At 37.7% G+C, this 17,944-nt stretch overlaps 1 protein-coding gene across 3 annotated transcripts in view; it reads left to right on the forward strand.

The window, feature by feature from the left end:
• The window catches only part of IFT80 (intraflagellar transport 80), a 138,309-nt gene that overhangs the window by 34,007 nt on the left and 86,358 nt on the right, over positions 1-17,944 (forward strand). For all 3 annotated transcript variants that reach the window (XM_055410678.2, XM_055410669.2, XM_055410695.2), the window contains 3 exons: positions 9,973-10,082; positions 14,283-14,372; positions 15,113-15,250. In XM_055410678.2, coding sequence (XP_055266653.2) covers positions 9,973-10,082; positions 14,283-14,372; positions 15,113-15,250 — 338 coding nt within the window. The remainder of the gene's footprint in view (positions 1-9,972; positions 10,083-14,282; positions 14,373-15,112; positions 15,251-17,944) is intronic.

A 17,944-nucleotide genomic window follows, 5' to 3' on the forward strand; every position in this document is an offset into this window, starting at 1 on the left:
GACCCCATGAATCACAGCACGCCAGGCCTCCCTGTCCATCACCAACTCCTGGAGTTCACTCAAACTCATGTCCACAGAGTCGGTGATGCCATCCAGCCATCTAATTCTCGGTCGTCCCCTTCTCCTCCCGCCCCCAACCCTTCCCAGCATCAGAGTCTTTTCCAGTGAGTCAACTCGTCGCATGAGGTGGCCAAAGTATTGCAGTTTCAGCTTTAGCATCAGTCCTTCCAATGAACACCCAGGATCGATCTCCCTTAGAATGGACTGGTTGGATCTCCTTGCGGTACAAGGGACTCTCAAGAGTCTTCTCCAGCACCACAGTTCAAAAGCATCAATTCTTCGGCAATCAGCTTTCTTCACAGTCCAAGCTTTATGTTAATTATGAGATTAATGAGCAAAACTAAATTAGGTAGATTTTATTTTAGTTAACCCATTAGTATTTCAGCTTAATAACTAATATCTTTTTCTAGGTTAAAAATTATAAATTCACTATAGAACTATGATTTTAATTTATGAATTTTTGGTCATTGTTCCCACCCACACTTTTCTAATAAGCATAGACTTTTCCTGTTTTATTTCTGGGAAAAATCACTGGAGAAGTTAAGTTGTAATGACATTAACCCTGAAGGAAAAGTTTCTAGTTATTTATAAGGTTTGTTTGATTTACTATAGGCTAGAAGTTTTGAGGATAATTATAAATCTAATTTACCGAGAGCTAAATGCTAAAGTCTCAAGTAAAATGACCAAGGCAGGTGGAAGTGGGGGACTCTGAGCCCCTTTGAGGAGAAAAACTAAATTTTGACACAAAAATGAAATAACATAAGCATGAATTACTATAAGACTTGGAATTATGTAAACAATATTGAAAACACTTTGTGATTTTTTACTACATGTTTATGTTAATTGTACTTATTCCTTGATGAACAGAAAAATTTCTGAGTTCATTTCTTGATAATTGGAGGGAGACATAAAGATAGAAAAAGTCATAGTCATTCCCTTCTCCAATGCAGAAGAAGCATTAATTCTGTTTTTTAGTGGGATAGGGATGGAATTTGACTATGTTTGAAAATGATTCTGACTGGTGCTTATCAAAAGTTATTTTTCCTTATTAGAGAAAAGTAATACGTAGGCCAAGAATAATTATAATGATGTCCTATCTTGTGTTACGTTGTATATTTTAATTATAAATTGAAATTGAAAGAGAGAAATACTGTAAACCTTTAAGGACATTTCCCTTACTGTATTCAAATGGATTAAAGAGATGACAAAACATGGAAGCTACCTATAATGAATTTACTAAAGGAAATATAAATACTGTAACACAAGGCAGACTGTGCTGGTTGCCTTAAGGCATTGTGGGAAGACAGGAAGGCAGAGATAAATGCTTTGAGGGGAGAGAAGTATCAGAATACCTTCTCTGGTAAATACTGCAGCATATTTTAGCTAGACTTTGAAGGATAAAGAAATTAGGTAGGGAAATGGGCTTGTTGGCAATGCAACGGAGCTCTGGAGGAAGTTAGATGATCAGGACAGAGGCAGACCAGCAAAAAGCCTGGGAGTCAGGTGAGGGGGAGCGGACCCCTTAGGCCAAGTGTAGGCTGTGTGAGGGATGTTACTGCCAGAGAGACTAAGACCCAGATAGCCTCAGACATTAAATGAAGGGGGATGGAGTTTATACTTTTTCTTTTTAAATATTTATTTTTATTTATTTGACTGTGGTCTTAGTTGGAGAATGTGGGATCTAGTTCCTTGACCAGGAATTGAACTCAAGGGCCTCCTGCATTGGGAGCAGGGAATCCTAGCCACTGGACCACCAGGGAAGTCTGGTTGGAATTTGTTCTATAGCCATATAAAAGTCTTTAAAAGATGAGCAGGAGAGTAAGAGATAAAGCCTGTTTCTTTAGGTAGATTTTGTTGTTTTAGTCGCTAAGTCATGTCTGACTCTTGGCAACCCCATGGACTCTAGCCTGCAAGTCTCCTCTGTCCATGGAATTTCCCAGGCAAGAATCCTGGAGTGGGTTGAATTTCGTTCTCCAGGGGGTCTTCCTGACCCAAAGACTGAACCTGCATCTCCTGCTTGACAGGTGGATTCTTTACGACTGTGCCACCTGGGAAACTCTTTAGGAAGATTACCTTAGCAGTAGGATGTAGGATCAGTTAGAGGAGGTAGAGGTTACGTTGGGGTGACTGGTATGGAGGTTACTGAGGTGTTTTCTGCTAGTGTGCAGTGAGGCTTGAATAGAGGTGGTGATGAGAGTGGTTGAAAAAAGTGTGTAGTTCTCAGTGGCTGAGAGGAATGGATCACCCTGTAAGAGGTGAAGAATTCAGAGGAAGAATGAATGAGGGAATACATGGGGAGGGATAATAGATGGAAATTTGTAGAACTCAGAAATAAAGGCTGAAATATTAATGTGAGAGTCTGTTAAGAAAAGTGAAAGGTGAAGCTATGAAGGAAGTTGAGATCGCCAAGGGAGAGGTGACTGAGGATAGAAAGTAAAGAAACACATGCCTTCATTTTAGCTTTTTTTCTCTGTACTGACCTGGTGACATACACAGCCAAAAAGTTTTTTTTTTTTTTTAGGAATAAATTCCACTTGATATTATTTGTTTGTTAGTACATGTCTCTACAGATAGAATGAAATGGAAATAATTCTTTATTTTTGAATTCTGAATGCTTTGACCACCAAAAAAATTGAAAAGCTTCCTGGCAAATATTGCAGCGTATTTTAACTAGGTTTTAAAGGATAAAGTGCCTACCCCCATGAGCAACACAATAACAAATGGCTGCTTATTTCATTACAGAGTAGTAGTAGTAGTTACTAGTAGACAGCGCTTATATAGCACCAAATTCTTTTCTACCTTCTTATGTTCACTTGGTGTAGAACTATACTGCATTCAACACAAAGATAGCTAATGCTTCATTGTAATAGTGAAGAGTTTGTTTCAAAAGCATTCTTAAAAACATGCAAAAACAACATTTTAGGGGATACCTTTAGTATGAATGTGAAAAACATGGTATATTTGACCATGAACTTCCTTAAAACAATTGAAATACATTTTTGTCTCCTCTTCTGTGGTTTAAAATGCCTTCAACAGGTTGAAAGAATTTAGATAATTTGTTTTACAGAGAGATAAGGGTCTGACATTTAACACAACCCCAGGTGCATGTGGTTTCTTAAAAAATGTCAAAAAGATCACATGATCTTAGTGTACAAAGTCAGAAAAACAAGATCTTTTTGAGTGTCTTAACTGAAATGGAGCATAAATAAAAATTCCCAATATAAAAAGCAAGAAATCAATTGTTATAGAACTATTTATCTTTTTTGTCCATTTTGGTTAAAGATGAAATTAATAACATCTCATTACATGATTTGCTAAATTCATTGTTGTAAAGTTTTTTAACCTGAAGGCTATATTATTATTTCCATAGTGATTTTGCAAAGTGAAGTGTAACTTTAATAAATGTTTTTAAAAAACATTTTAAAAATATTAGAGATTTGTTTCAAAGCTAGTGAGATGGATTTTTTTATAACATAAATCATTGTTTTCATTATGAAGCTAATTCATCCACATTCAATAATCTTCTCCAGAACCACCTAAATCAAAGTTGTATAGCAATAAAGATATTCATATATATAGGAATTTCACACAACATTTTATTCTAAATGTAAAGAATGACTGTAAAGACACATTCTCTTAGTTCTTGATGTTATATACATTTTGAATATTGCTGATTAGGAAGCTGTAACTAATAAGGCAATACTGATCTTATATAGGATTGCTTATTTATCATAAAAAATTCCTTGTTTGTTTTTGGATTTAAGGAATGTGGTTAAAAACCACATATTTTAACAAAGGAATTGCTTAAATTTTCCTCTATAAGCTTATTTTGTTTTATTCTTTAAGTTACTATACCTGTTTCTTTAACAGTATTATTGTTTAAGAAATTATCTTATAAGCAGGAAATGAATAATCTCCACATCCCAACACGGGAGGTAAGTATTCTAAAGATTTATAAGGTTTATAAACAAGGAAATGGTGACACAGCTGACTTAATGGGGCCACAGATTCAATGTGAAAGAGGACATAAGAGTCCCTAGCTCTTCATCCTATACCCCAAACCATGTCTTTTACCACAACTAAAGGGCTAGAGTCACATCCTGTATAACTCAATGGGAGTTGTGTTTACTGAATTATTTCCTTGGGGGTAGACTTTTGTCATAGTTTTGTATACACTGAGGAAAGTGTAATTTTACTGAGTGTATTCATGAAGCTTTGATCATTGATAATTAAAATATATAAATTTACTTTTTTACACAATAATTACAACTGTAATAATGGAATAAAGAAGGAACCTGTAATTTACTCCCATGTGTCCTTACAGTGCTTACCAAAAATCACATTTGGAGTATCTGAAATTTTGATTTACATTTTCTGGGGAGTTTATTAGAGTTGAACTCTTCATTTGGAGATTTACAAGTCAGCTCCTGACTACTCCCAGATAATGTTCCAAGAGAATGTAGTTACTAAGTGGCTCAGAGGTTAAAGCATCTGCCTCCAATGCGGGAGATCCGGGTTCGATCCCTGGGCCGGGAAGATCCCCTGGAGAAGGAAACGATAACCCACTCCAGTATTCTTGCCTGGAGAATCCCATGGACAGAGAAGCCTGGTAGGCTACAGTCCACGGGGTCGCAAAGAGTCGGACACGACTGAGCGATGGAACGGAACGGAAGAATAGAAGAAGTATCTTCTGAGGTGAGCCATCTCATTGGCCATTTGTAGGTTCCTCTGAATCAAGACAATCCTAGGTGTCACCAGCTGAACAGGAAATTTAGACCCAGTATATGGAATGAAGCAGGGCAAAGGCTGATAGAGTTTTGCCAAAGAATGCACTGGTCATAGCAAACACCCTCTTCCAACAACACAAGAGAAGACTCTACACATGGACATCACCAGATGGTCAACACCGAAATCAGATTGATTATATTCTTTGCAGCCAGAGATGGAGAAGCTCTGTACAGTTAGCAAAAACAAGACCAGGAGCTGACTGTGGCTCAGATCATGAACTCCTTATTGCCAAATTCAGACTGAAATTGAAGAAAGTAGGGAAAACCACTAGACCATTCAGATATGACCTAAATCAAATCCTTTATGATTATACAGTGGAAGTGAGAAATAGATTTAAGGGAATAGATCTGATTGATAGAGTGCCTGATGAACTATGGACAGAGGATCGTGACATTGTACAGGAGACAGGAATCAAGACCATCCCCATGGAAAAGAAATGCAAAAAAGCAAAATGGCTGTCTGAGGAGGCCTTACAAATAGCTGTGAAAAGAAGAGAAGTGAAAAGCAAAGGAGAAAAGGAAAGATATAAGCATCTGAATGCAGAGTTCCAAAGAATAGCAAGGAGAGATAAGAAAGCCTTCCTCAGCGATCAATGCACAGACATAGAGGAAAACAACAGAATAGGAAAGAAGAGATCTCGTCAAGAAAATTAGAGATACCAAGGGACCATTTCATGCAAAGAGGGGCTCGATAAAGGACAGAAATGGTATGGACCTAACAGAAGCAGAAGATATTAAGAAGAGGTGGCAAGAATACACAGAAGAACTGTACAAAAAAGATCTTCACGACCACGATAATCACGATGGTGTGATCACTCACCTAGAGCCAGACATCTTGGAATGTGAAGTCAAGTGGGCCTTAGAAAGCATCACTACGAACAAAGCTAGTGGAGGTGATGGAATTCCAGTTGAGCTATTTCAAATCCTGAAAGATGATGCTGTGAAAGTGCTGCACTCAATATGCCAGCAAATTTGGAAAACTCAGCAGTGGCCACAGGACTGGAAAAGGTCAGTTTTCATTCCAATCCCAAAGAAAGGCAATGCCAAAGAATGCTTAAACTACCACGCAATTGCACTCATCTCACACGCTAGTAAAGTCATGCTCAAAATTCTCCAAGCCAGACTTCAGCAATACATGAACCGTGAACTTCCAGATGTTCGAGCAGGTTTTAGAAAAGGCAGAGGCACCAGAGATCAAATTGCCAGCATCTGCTGGATCATGGAGAAAGCAAGAGAGTTCCAGAAAAACATCTCTTTCTGCTTCATTGACTATGCCAAAGCCTTTGACTGTGTGGATCACTATAAACTGTGGAAAATTCTGAAAGAGATGGGAATCCCAGACCACCTGGCCTGCCTCTTGAGAAACCTGTATGCAGGTCAGGAAGCAACAGTCAGAACTGGACATGGAACAACAGACTGGTTCCAAATAGGAAAAGGAGTACGTCAAGGTTGTATATTGTCACCCTGCTTATTTAACTTCTATGCAGAGTACATCATGAGGAACGCTGGGCTGGAAGAAGCACAAGCTGGAATCAAGATTGCCAGGAGAAATATCAATAACCTCAGATATGCAGATGACAGCACCCTCATGGCAGAAAGTGAAGAGGAACTAAAAAGCCTCTTGATGAAAGTGAAAGAGGAGAGTGAAAAGGTTGGCTTGAAGCTCAACATTCAGAAAACTAAGATCATGGCATCTGGTCCCATCACTTCATGGGAAATAGATGGAGAAACAGTGTCAGACTATTTTTTTGGGTTCCAAAATCACTGCAGATGCTGATTGCAGCCATGAAATTAAAAGACGCTTACTCCTTGGAAAGTTATGACCAACCTAGATAGCATATTAAAAAGCAGAGACATTACTCTGCCAACCAAGGTCCGTCTAGTCAAGGCTATGGTTTTTCCCGTGGTCATGTATGGATGTGAGAGTTGGACTGTGAAGAAAGCTGATCACCGAAGAAGTGATGCTTTTGAACTGTGGTGTTGGAGAAGACTCTTGAGAGTCCCTTGGACTGCAAGGAGATCCAACCAGTCCATTCTAAAGGAGATCAATCCTGGGTCTTCATTGGAAGGACTGGTGCTAAAGCTGAAACTCCAATACTTTGGCCACCTCTCGCGAAGAGTTGACTCACTGGAAAAGACTCTGATGCTGGGAGGGATTGGGGGCAGGAGGAGAAGGGGATGACAGAGGATGAGATGGCTGGATGGCATCACCGACTTGATGCATATGAGTTTGGGTAAACTCCAGGAGTTGGTGATGGACAGGGAGGCCTGGCATGCTGTGATTCATGGGGTCGCAAAGAGTCGGAAACGACTGAGTGACTGAACTGAACTGAAGTGATAATATCTAACCTATACCATGGAAGGAATGCTTATGGAGTTTTTTGGATTAGGTCTAAATCAGATTTTCTAAGTCCTTTAAGTCTGGTTCCCATCACTTCATGGCAAATAGAAAGGGGAAAAGTGGAAACAGTGACATATTTTATTTTCTTGGACTCCAAAATCACTGTAGTTGGTGACTACAACCATGAAATTAAAAGATACTTGCTCCTTGGAAGGAAATCTATGACAAACCTAGATAGGGTATTAAAAAGCAGAGACAACACTTTGCTGACAAAGGTCCATATAGTCAAAGCTATGGTTTTTCCAGTAGTCATGTACAGATGTGAGAGTTGGACCATAAAGAAGGCTGAGTGCCAAAGAATTGAAGCTTTTGAACTGTGGTGTTGGAGAAGACTCTTGAGAGTCTCTTGGACAGTAAGGAGATCAAACCAGTCAGTCCTCAAGGAAATCAACCTTAAATATTTTTGGGGAGGACTGATGCTGATGCTGAAGCTACAATACTTTGGCCACCTGATGCGAAGAGCTGATTCATTGGAATGAACCCTGATGCTGGGAAAGATTGAAGGCAGGAGGAGAAGGGGATGACACAGAATGAGATAGTTGGATGGCATTACCGACTCAATGGGTATGAATCTGAGTAAACTCCCAGAGATAGTGATGGACAGAGAAGCCTAGCATGCTACAGTCCGTGGAGTTGCAAAGAGTCAGACATGACTTAGCAACTGAACAAAAAAAAGTCCTGTAAAGCACTGAGTTGTTTTAGTTGCTAAGTCTTTTGTGACCGCATGGACTATTGGCTCCTCTGTCCAAGGGATTTCCTAGGCAGCTATGCTGGAGTGGGTTGCCATTTCCTTCTCCAGGGAATCTTCCCGACCCAGGGATCAAACCCAAGTCTCCTGCATCTTATACACTGGCAGGTGGATTCTTTACCACTGCCACCTGGGAAACCCAATTAGAGCATTTATCTTACTGAAATTTACTCCCTGTTGATTGCTGATTGCTCCCTGTTGATTCAATCAGTTGGGTTTTCCATTTCAATAAACACATCTTACTGATTGCTCACATCCATACATGACCACGGGAAAAACCATAGCCTTGACTAGATGGACCTTTGTTGGCAGAGTAATGTCTCTGCTTTTTAATATACTATCAAGGTTGGTCATAACTTTCCTTCCAAGGAGTAAGCGCCTTTTAATTTCATGGCTGCAATCAGCATCTGCAGTGATTTTGGAGCCCAAAAAAATAAAGTCTGACACTGTTTCCACTGTTTTTCCATCTATTTCCCATGAAGTGATGGGACCAGATGCCATGATCTTTGTTTTCTGAATGTTGAGCTTCAAGCCAACCTTTTCACTCTCCTCTTTCACTTTCATCAAAAGGCTTTTGAGTTCCTCTTTACTTTCTGCCATAAGGGTAGTGTCATCTGCATATCTGAGGTTATTGATATTTCTCCCGGCAATCTTGATTCCAGCTTGTGCTTCTTCCAGCCCAGCGTTCCTCATGATGTACTCTGCATAGAAGTTAAATAAGCAAGGTGACAGTATACAGCCTTGACATACTCCTTTTCCTATTTGGAACCAGTCTGTTGTTCCATGTCCAGTTCTGACTGTTGCTTCCTGACCTGCATACAGGTTTCTCAATAGAATTAGAGAAGGTTGAACTGTGGTGTTGGAGAAGACTCTTGAGAGTCCCTTGTACTGCAAGGAGATTCAACCAGTCCATTCTAAAGGAGATCAATCCTGGGTGTTCATTGGAAGGACTGATGCTAAAGCTGAAACTGCAATACTTTGGCTACCTCATGCGACGAGTTGACTTACTGGAAAAGACTCTGATGCTGGGAAAGGTTGGGGGCGGGAGGAGAAGGGAACGACCGAGAATGAGATGGCTGGATGGCATCACCGACTCTGTGGACATGAGTTTGAGTGAACTCCGGGAGTTGGTGATGGACAAGGAGGCATGGCATGCTCTAATTCATGGGGTCGCGGAGAGTCGGATATGACTGAGCGACTGAACTGAACTGAACTGAACTGATTGCTCATAAATCCTTAGATTCATATTTCATTTTACTGTGAATGTAAATTCCTGAAAGATTTATTCACTCATTCACATCAAGTCAGCTACTACAATAGCCTGACTTAGGAATCCTAGACAGTTTTTAAAAGCTTGATTTTATAAATATAAATGGGTTAATATTTTATAGATTAATTGTATAATCTTGATTCACTTCCCTAATGAATAGATTCTAATGAATAGGTAACTGGGTCGGACAGTGGACTACAGATAATTCAATGCTGTCAATTGATAGGATATTCATTTTTTAAAAAATAGGCTCAAACAAAGCATAGTCTTCCAGAAGATATTAGGTAATCTGTGAAGTAATCGAATTAAAAATTATCTAAATCTTATCTCTAGGATTCTTATCCTAGGAATCACTATATCCTATCCTAGGAAATTGAAAACAGTATGAAATTTACTGTTGTTTGTAGTATGGTGGGTAAATCAAACTTGTACTTTTCCCGTGGAAGTGGAGTCAACTTTATTCTGGCAGTACTATAGCCTAACTTTCAGGCCAAAGCCACACTTGATAGGCAGCAGAACTTCCCCTAACCTCATATTTACTTTGCCTTTTATGTTTCAATATCAGGCTATATACTCCAGTTTGGGTAGGCCATTGAATAAGGAGGAAATGAAATGATACCCCAGGTTGGTTTTTTGACTTTCCTAACAGTTTCCATTTTATAAAGCATGATAATTAAAGTTTATCATTTTTTTTTTCTTTTTACAGGAACACCAGTGTATTCTGTAGCATGGGGCCCTGATTCAGAAAAGGTTCTTTATACAGCAGGAAAGCAACTGATCATTAAACCACTTCAACCAAATGCTAAAATTTTACAGGTACTTCTCAGGCATTTGTAAATTGTTACCAGGATCTGCCAGACTGCTCAGTAAGAGGTCACTTTCTTAGGAGTCCCATTCTTCTGGGTGGTCTTGTTATAGTTGAGGCTTTTAAGTATGTGGTTTTATCAGCCTTTACTATATAACAGGGAATACCTGTTGATGTTTCCAACAAGGTTCACTTCCCTCTTATCCCAACTGTCATTATATCAGTAAATCATAATTATGTTTACATGATTTGGCACAAAATCCAAATTTAACACAGTCAGCCTCACATGTATAGATTTGAGACAGAATGGGACTAAATCATAAAACTTTAAGAACTTGTTTAGACTGTTTTTTATCATCTCTAGTGTCTTCTTCCCCCTCCTCCCCATTGTCTGTTCAGTACCCTTGAACTTTCTCTAAGACCCTAGAATTCTTTTAATATTTATTTAAAGTGGGTTGGGGGGAGTCAATGTAATGTTTAGAACAAATTGGGTGTATATAATTTTACCAATTACAGGGAAGCAGAACAATAGTGGCAGTTAAGACAGGTTGCTGCTGCTGCTGCTAAGTCACTTCAGTTGTGTCCAACTCTATGTGACCCCATAGACGGAAGCCCACCAGGCTCCCCCGTCCCTGGGATTCTCCAGGCAAGAACACTGGAGTGGGTTGCCATTTCCTTCTCCAATTAAGACAGGTCAAACATCAAAATCTCAGAAATAGGCTTAAAGGTTTTCCATTAATTTGTCCTACCCTAAGACAGGTTCTGCTGGGAAGGGTTGGGGGCGGGAGGAGAAGGGGACGACCGAGAATGAGATGGCTGGATGGCATCACCGACTCGGTGGACATGAGAGTCGGTGATGCCATCCAGCCATCTCATTCTCGGTCGTCCCCTTCTCCTCCCGCCCCCAACCTTTCCTAGCATCAGACAGGTTAGGGTAGGACAAATTAATGGAAAACCTTTAAGCCTATTTCTGAGATTTTGATGTTTGATTTCAGTGTGAAGAGGCAGAATCATTTTCTTCATATTTTGATATAACACCGTATAGTGTAGGTAATAGAAATATAGGTTTTGGAGTTAGTCACCTGGATTCAAATGTTCATTACCTATATGTAACTTTAGGCAAATTATAAAATATCTCAGAGCTTAAGCTTTCTCATCTCTTAAATGTGATCCTAATACCTAATTGATAGGATTGTTGTAAGGATTAAATGAGTTAAATTACAAAGTACATAGGACAGTACGTATAATAAAAATACTGAGTGTACACAGTAAAGAGCAGTTGTCATTATTGATGTTATGGTGTTATTATGTCATCTGTAACTTTTATTCAGCCACTAATAAATTAGAGCCAAGGAGACCAGTTAATAGGTCAGGGATTTGGTGCTGGAGATTCACTGGCTACAGAAGGGATAAAAGTGTTTTAAGGAGAAGCATCAGGGTTTTTAGTTTGTTTTTTGCCATGCTGTGTGGCTTCCAGGGTCTTAGTTCCTGGACCAGGACTTGAACCTGGGTTCCTGGCAGTGGAAGCTCAGAGTCCTAACTACTGGGCCACCAGGGAATTCCCAAGAAGCATTGTGTTTAAGAGTTCAGTAGATAGAGAATTTGGAGAGTAAGGATATAGAAATGACTTTGAGGTTCCATATTAGTCACTTCTGTGTAGAATTATGCTATACATATTCCATACAGTCATCATGTATTTACATTTTTATTGCATGCAGAACACTCTGCTAAGAACTGTGAAACAACAGAAGGGGAAGAAGCTAGGGAAGAGGACTGGTTCTTCCTGCCTTTAGTCAAAGTCCTTCCATACCACTTATACCCTGAAAATGTTCTTTGAAATCATGCAGCAAAAGCAGGCCCAATGAATCTTTTAATTTATAAATATATGATTTGTTTGTGCTGTGCTGTGCTTAGTCGCTCAGTTGTGTCCAACTCTTTGCAATCTCATGGCATGTAGCACGCCAGGCAAGAATGCTGGAATGGGTTGCCATGCCCTCCTCCAGGGCATTTTCCCAACCCAGGGATTGAACCTAGGTCTCCCGAGGTAGATTACAGGTAGATTCTTTACCATCTGAGCCACCAGGGAAGCCCATGATTTGTTTAGATACCTGTAATTAAGCATATATAAATTAAACTCAGGAAGATGCTTATATCACCATTGATAAAGTTCTGATTTTGTGGCTCAGTGAAACATTTGACTCAGGAAGTAGTGGAGGGAAAAATTCAGCTAGAGTGAAGGAGTTAAAGGAATTAAATAGAGTTCATAATTTAATGCAAATCTTCTATTCCTTTTGGAAAACTAAAGCTCCAGCAATTTTTCCTTGGGTATAAATATGTACTCAACTTTAGATTGTTTACAAAAGAGAGTGCTCACTTAATTCTTGCTTGTTGAATACAGTTCAAAAGTGTACACCTCATTTCCTTTAAGAGCTTTAGGGACTCTTCTAGAGGCCCAGAACTTGGTTTCATAGTGAAGAAACTTCTGTTTATTTAGTCAATCAGTAAGAATGTGATGCATAATTATTATATCTCAGGCACTATGTTGAGTGTAAGCCTTGTACTGTAACATACTCAAAGTGAAATAGAACATAGTTTCTGCCTTCAAGGAGCTCATGGTTCAAAGGAATTTCACAAAATGCCTAATACCTTAAGAAATAATTGAAAACTGTGTATGCATTATGTATAATGTGTAAATGTATGTACTGTATAAGTGATATCCTAAATTATAAGGCAAATTTAAACCATATTTTGTTCCTAACATAAATAATATGAAAATTTTATTTTTTTTAGATTTAAAATAAATAATGTTTGTATATTGAAATTTTTATCTTTGCAGTTTATTTCAGGACAGTGGCTTAAAGTAACTTGTGAAAATTATTGCTTTCAAAACATTTGTTTTTGTCAGTGTATATTTTTATTTATTTTGAATAAAGCAAGTTATGAATTATTGCTTACTCTTAGGGCTTGCTGCTACAGCTTATTTGACCCTAATTTGATGTGGGTTTTTTTTTTTCCATATACATGAAGAATAATAGATTAGGAAGGATCTATAGAATGAAAATCCTTGAAATCAGTCACTCTTTGATGCAAACTTAGTTGACTCAGACATTAAAACATACCTTACAGTCTTCAAGAAAAATTCTTTTTCAGTTATATTATTCAAATATAGTGAAAGATTAATGGCTTTTAATTACATGCGTGGTAATAGCTAAATGAGCACATAAATTATATTTAATAGTGAGAAGACATCCATATTTACTTTCTAGATTTGCCAATTTTGGGGTGGCTTATGTAGTTATATACACAAATATGTATGTATTCTGTATATGTATAGAATATATATCTGTAGAAAGCCTCTTTTTGTTATATAGTAAATACAGCAGAAGGTTCTCAGAGTAGTTGGTGTCTATTCTAAGGACATGAAGGTAAAGAGAATGAATCTTAGGGGAATGAACAGGAGAGAATAAGGAGAGTAATAAAGAGGATGTCCATGTAGTAGAAGATTTTTTTAAAAGAAGGAAAGAATTAGCAAACAAAAATGAAAACAGTATCAATAACAGGATTAGCTGTGCAAAGGGAGAAAAACTTGAATTTAACTAAGTTTTGGAGTACATAACATATATTCATTCCATTATCATCACACAAACTTCAAGCTTGTAATAGTTCAACAGCAAGTGATTTTCTGTCTGGGGTCCAGGCTATAGAGGAGACTTGTAAGAATGTAAGTTATATAGTGGATGTCAGTAGTGCAAGGTGCTTTTCATTACTTTAAATCAGAAATGAAACAAACAAATAACTTGTGCATAATGGCTATGAAAGGAAGATAGGAGTTTTCTCAAAGAAGACTAGAGAACACTGCTGCTGCTGCTGCTGCTGCTGATGCTAAGTCACTTCAGTCGTGTCCGACTCTGTGTGACCCCACAGACGGAAGCCCACCAGGTTCCCCCGTCCCTGGGATTCTCCAGGCAAGAACACTGGAGTGGGTTGCCATTTCCTTCTCCAATGTGTGAAAGTGAAAAGTGAAGTCGCTCAGTCGTGTCCAACCCTTAGCAACCCCCCGGACTGCAGCCTACCAGGCTCCTCCATCCATGGGATTCTCTAGGCAATAGTACTGGAGTGGCTTACCATTGCCTTCTCCGAGAAGGCTAAAAAAAAAAGTCTTAGAAAGTTTTCAGTGCCCTTGAAGTTATAATTTATATCTTTTCTCCTAGTGGAAAGCTCATGATGGCATTATTTTAAAAGTAGATTGGAACTCTGTCAATGATTTGATTTTATCTGCTGGCGAAGACTGTAAATATAAGGTATGTAATGTTTGAATTTATCACCTGGTTGAAAGAATCGAATTTTGGTGAAAAGTATTTAGCATATAAGAATATTCTTTAAGTCCTTCACTTTAGCCATATCTTTTAATCTAACATTTTAGGAAATTGTTGTTTTATAATTTTCAGTGGTATTTTGAAGTGCTGCCTTTCTTCTTGGCCTATTTCATTGACCTATAAAATTTGATTTAATGAGTAGTAACACGAATACAATGCATTGTTTTAGTGACTATTTAAATCAATTTAAGGTTTAAAAAGTCAACCATACTGGTTTATTAAACGTTAATTAGCTCCAGACCAAAATAATTCGTGAGGAAGAATAAGATTTATGGTAAATATAGTTGGAGAAAATTTGGTTCAAATAAATACTTTCAGGGGAAGTTGATAGAGCACTTATTGAACAAAAAAAAATTTAAGCAAAAAACAGAATATCTCAAAATTTTAAAAGGATTACAATGGGTAGGTTTTAGAATTAATTAAAGACTTAGTAGAATCCAAAATTATCACGATGTTACTATAACTTTTTCTTTGAGATATTTAGGTTTCCAGGAATACAGCTTCCCCCTCAGCACCCCCAACCTTTGTGGATAGTAAAGACATATAATTGCTAATATTATAAAGTGATGATTTCTAAATCTTTACTTGATATTTTATTGGAAAGCAGACTTGTTTGTAATAATGTGGTGACTGTTATAAAAGATTTTTTAAATTTGCTTTTGTAGGTATGGGATAGTTATGGCCGTCCTCTCTACAGTTCTCAACCTCATGAGCATCCTATTACCTCAGTAGCCTGGGCTCCAGATGGAGAATTATTTGCTGTTGGATCATTTCATACTTTACGCTTGTGCGATAAAACTGGGGTAAGTCATAGTGGTGAGCAGTCACAGATGTGCTGTCATAAATGTGATAATGCACAACACACCTAGTTCTCAATCTTTAAAAAACATTTTCAGTGATGCATTTGACTGCATCTTTCTGATTTGTCTTCTCAATATATTGGTTCAATCAATTCCAGATTTATGGGACGATGCAAGCTCTTTAAGTTCAATTTGAAGACTGAGTATATTCTCTACTATCTGTCTTTCTGAAAATACTTATTTTAAGCATGTTTGTGAAAGATAGTAAAGTGTTAAAATGTATGCCCAATCAACATAGAGAGTTTGAGTTTTGAACTTTTTTTTAACTGTCAATGTGCTTCATACAAAAATTTTGGTTGCATGTTTTTGGTAAGGAATTGATAGTAAATTTTTTAAATGGTCATTTTAAAACCAAAGATTTCATATTTGAATGCAGGTACGATTTTTCTCTCATAAGAGAGTATGCCCTGTATACAAATTCTGTTTAAAACATAGGCCGACAACCCAGCTCAGCAGCATTTACCACTGTACTTAAAGAATGAATTGTTAAGTGCTCCCAAGGCAGCAGCATTATATGAGAGACTATTCCATATTGTTCCTGACTATGAGAAAATCATAATTTTTCTGTGGCTTATTTTCCTCAAATGTAAAATAAGACAGTTAATTTAGAATTTTTAGAGCTTTATAAACACAAAAAGCATAAATATGAATTTGCTTTTTTCTGATTTTTGTACCTAAAAATCTAAATATAATTCTCTATTTCTAGAAGCAGACAACTTTACTTCTGTTTGACAGATGTTCTCTAGATGTGCATCGTTAATTTTATAATGTTGTCTTAGTTTCAGGTGTATAGCAAACTGAATCAGTTATACATATGTATATATCCACTCTTTTTAAGTTTCTTTTCCCATACAAGTCATTACAGAGTATTGAGTAGAGTTCTCGATATAACACATTTTAACAGTGGTTATTCCTGGAGTTTGAAATAGTAGGTGATGTTTTTTGAAAATTACATTTTCTAAAATTTTCAAATAAAAGATATGCTTTGTATAACTTTTGAAGAGGGGAACAAAGCTAGATTTATTTTTTTAATTTTAATTTGCTCACAGAATTCATTGGATTCTCTAATCATGTAATTCAGCTTTCTTTCCTTTTTTAAAAAAACATTGATTTTTGAAGCTATTTAATTTTTATGTACACATAATAAAAGATGGAAAATTATTTTTAAGGTGACAGACATAGAACACATATATCTTTATTGGAAAATGATTCTGTTCACTAAGATAGAAGTGCTATAAGCATTTTGGGTCAAAAGCAAATTACCTGGGGACTTCCCTGGTGGTCCAGTGGTTAAAATGCCATGCTTCCAATGCAGGGGGCATGGGTTCAAACCCTGGTCAGGGAATTAAGATCCTGTGTGGCCAATAAATAAATAAAATTAACAAACAAACAAAAAACCTCAGAACTAAATTACCTATATAAGTACTTCTTGCACATCTTTTTAAAAAATGCCAAACAAATATTGTCCCTTTGGAGTTTACTTTCTTATTGATAAGATGGGTATTAAATGATTAATTACCCACTCAGTTATTTAATTACAGTTGTAATAAATTTTACAAGAAGGTACAGGCTTCTCCTAGTAATGAGAACTAATATCTTTGGGGGGTCAAGGCAAGTTCGTGTGGTGAAAGGTAAGAAGGGCAATACTTATTGAGATTCTTCACCTTTTCCACTTACTGAGGAAGTGGTGTCAAGTTAGAGCCTAAAATTTAAGTCAGTGGGTGCTGAATACTTTTCTCACACAATTATTGATCACTTGAAAAAACCTTATTAAGGTTTCTTTTAAGAAGTACATATTCTCATCAGCCTGAAAATGTCACTCTTAAATATAACTCCTTGCTTTGCTTTTTTCCTCATAATCCTGCAACTTCAGTTCAGTTCAGTAGCTCAGTCATGTCTGACTCTTTGCGACCCCATGGACTGCAGCACGCCACGCCTCCCTATCTATCACAAACTCCCGGAATTTACTCAAACTCATGTCCATTGAGTCAGTGATGCCATCCAACCATCTCATCCTCTGTTGTCCCCTTCCCCTTCCACCTTTAATCTTATCCAGCATGAGGGTCTTTTCAAATGAGTCAGTTCTTCACATCAGATGGCCAAAGTTTTGGAGTTTCAGCTTCAACATCAGTACTTCCAATGAATATTCAGGACTGATTTCCTTTAGGATGAACTGGTTGGATCTCCTTGCAGTCCAAGGGACTCTCAAGAGTCTTCTCCAACTCCACAGTTCAAAAGCATCAATTCTTCGGTGCTCAGCTTTCCTTATAGTCCAACTCTCACATTCATACATGACTACTGGAAAAAGCATATCCTTGACTAGACAACAGTTAGAACTGGACATGGAACAACAGACTTTGGTTCCAAATAGGAAAAGGGGTACGTCAAGGCTGTATATTGTCACCCTGGTTATTTAACTTATATGCAGAGTACATCATGAGAAATGCTGGGCTGGAGGAAGCACAAGCTGGAATCAAGATTGCTGGGAGAAATATCAATAACCTCAGATATGCAGATGACACCACCCTTATGGCAGAAAGTGAAGAAGAACTAAAGAGCCTCTTGATGAAAGTTAAAGAGGAGAGTGAAAAAGTTGGCTTAAAGCTCAACATTCAGAAAACTAAGATGGCATCCAGT

This window comes from Moschus berezovskii, chromosome 1 (genome assembly GCF_049115385.1).
Source record: "Moschus berezovskii isolate FMDL1 chromosome 1, NW_MosBer_1.0, whole genome shotgun sequence".
Lineage (NCBI taxonomy): Eukaryota > Metazoa > Chordata > Mammalia > Artiodactyla > Moschidae > Moschus > Moschus berezovskii.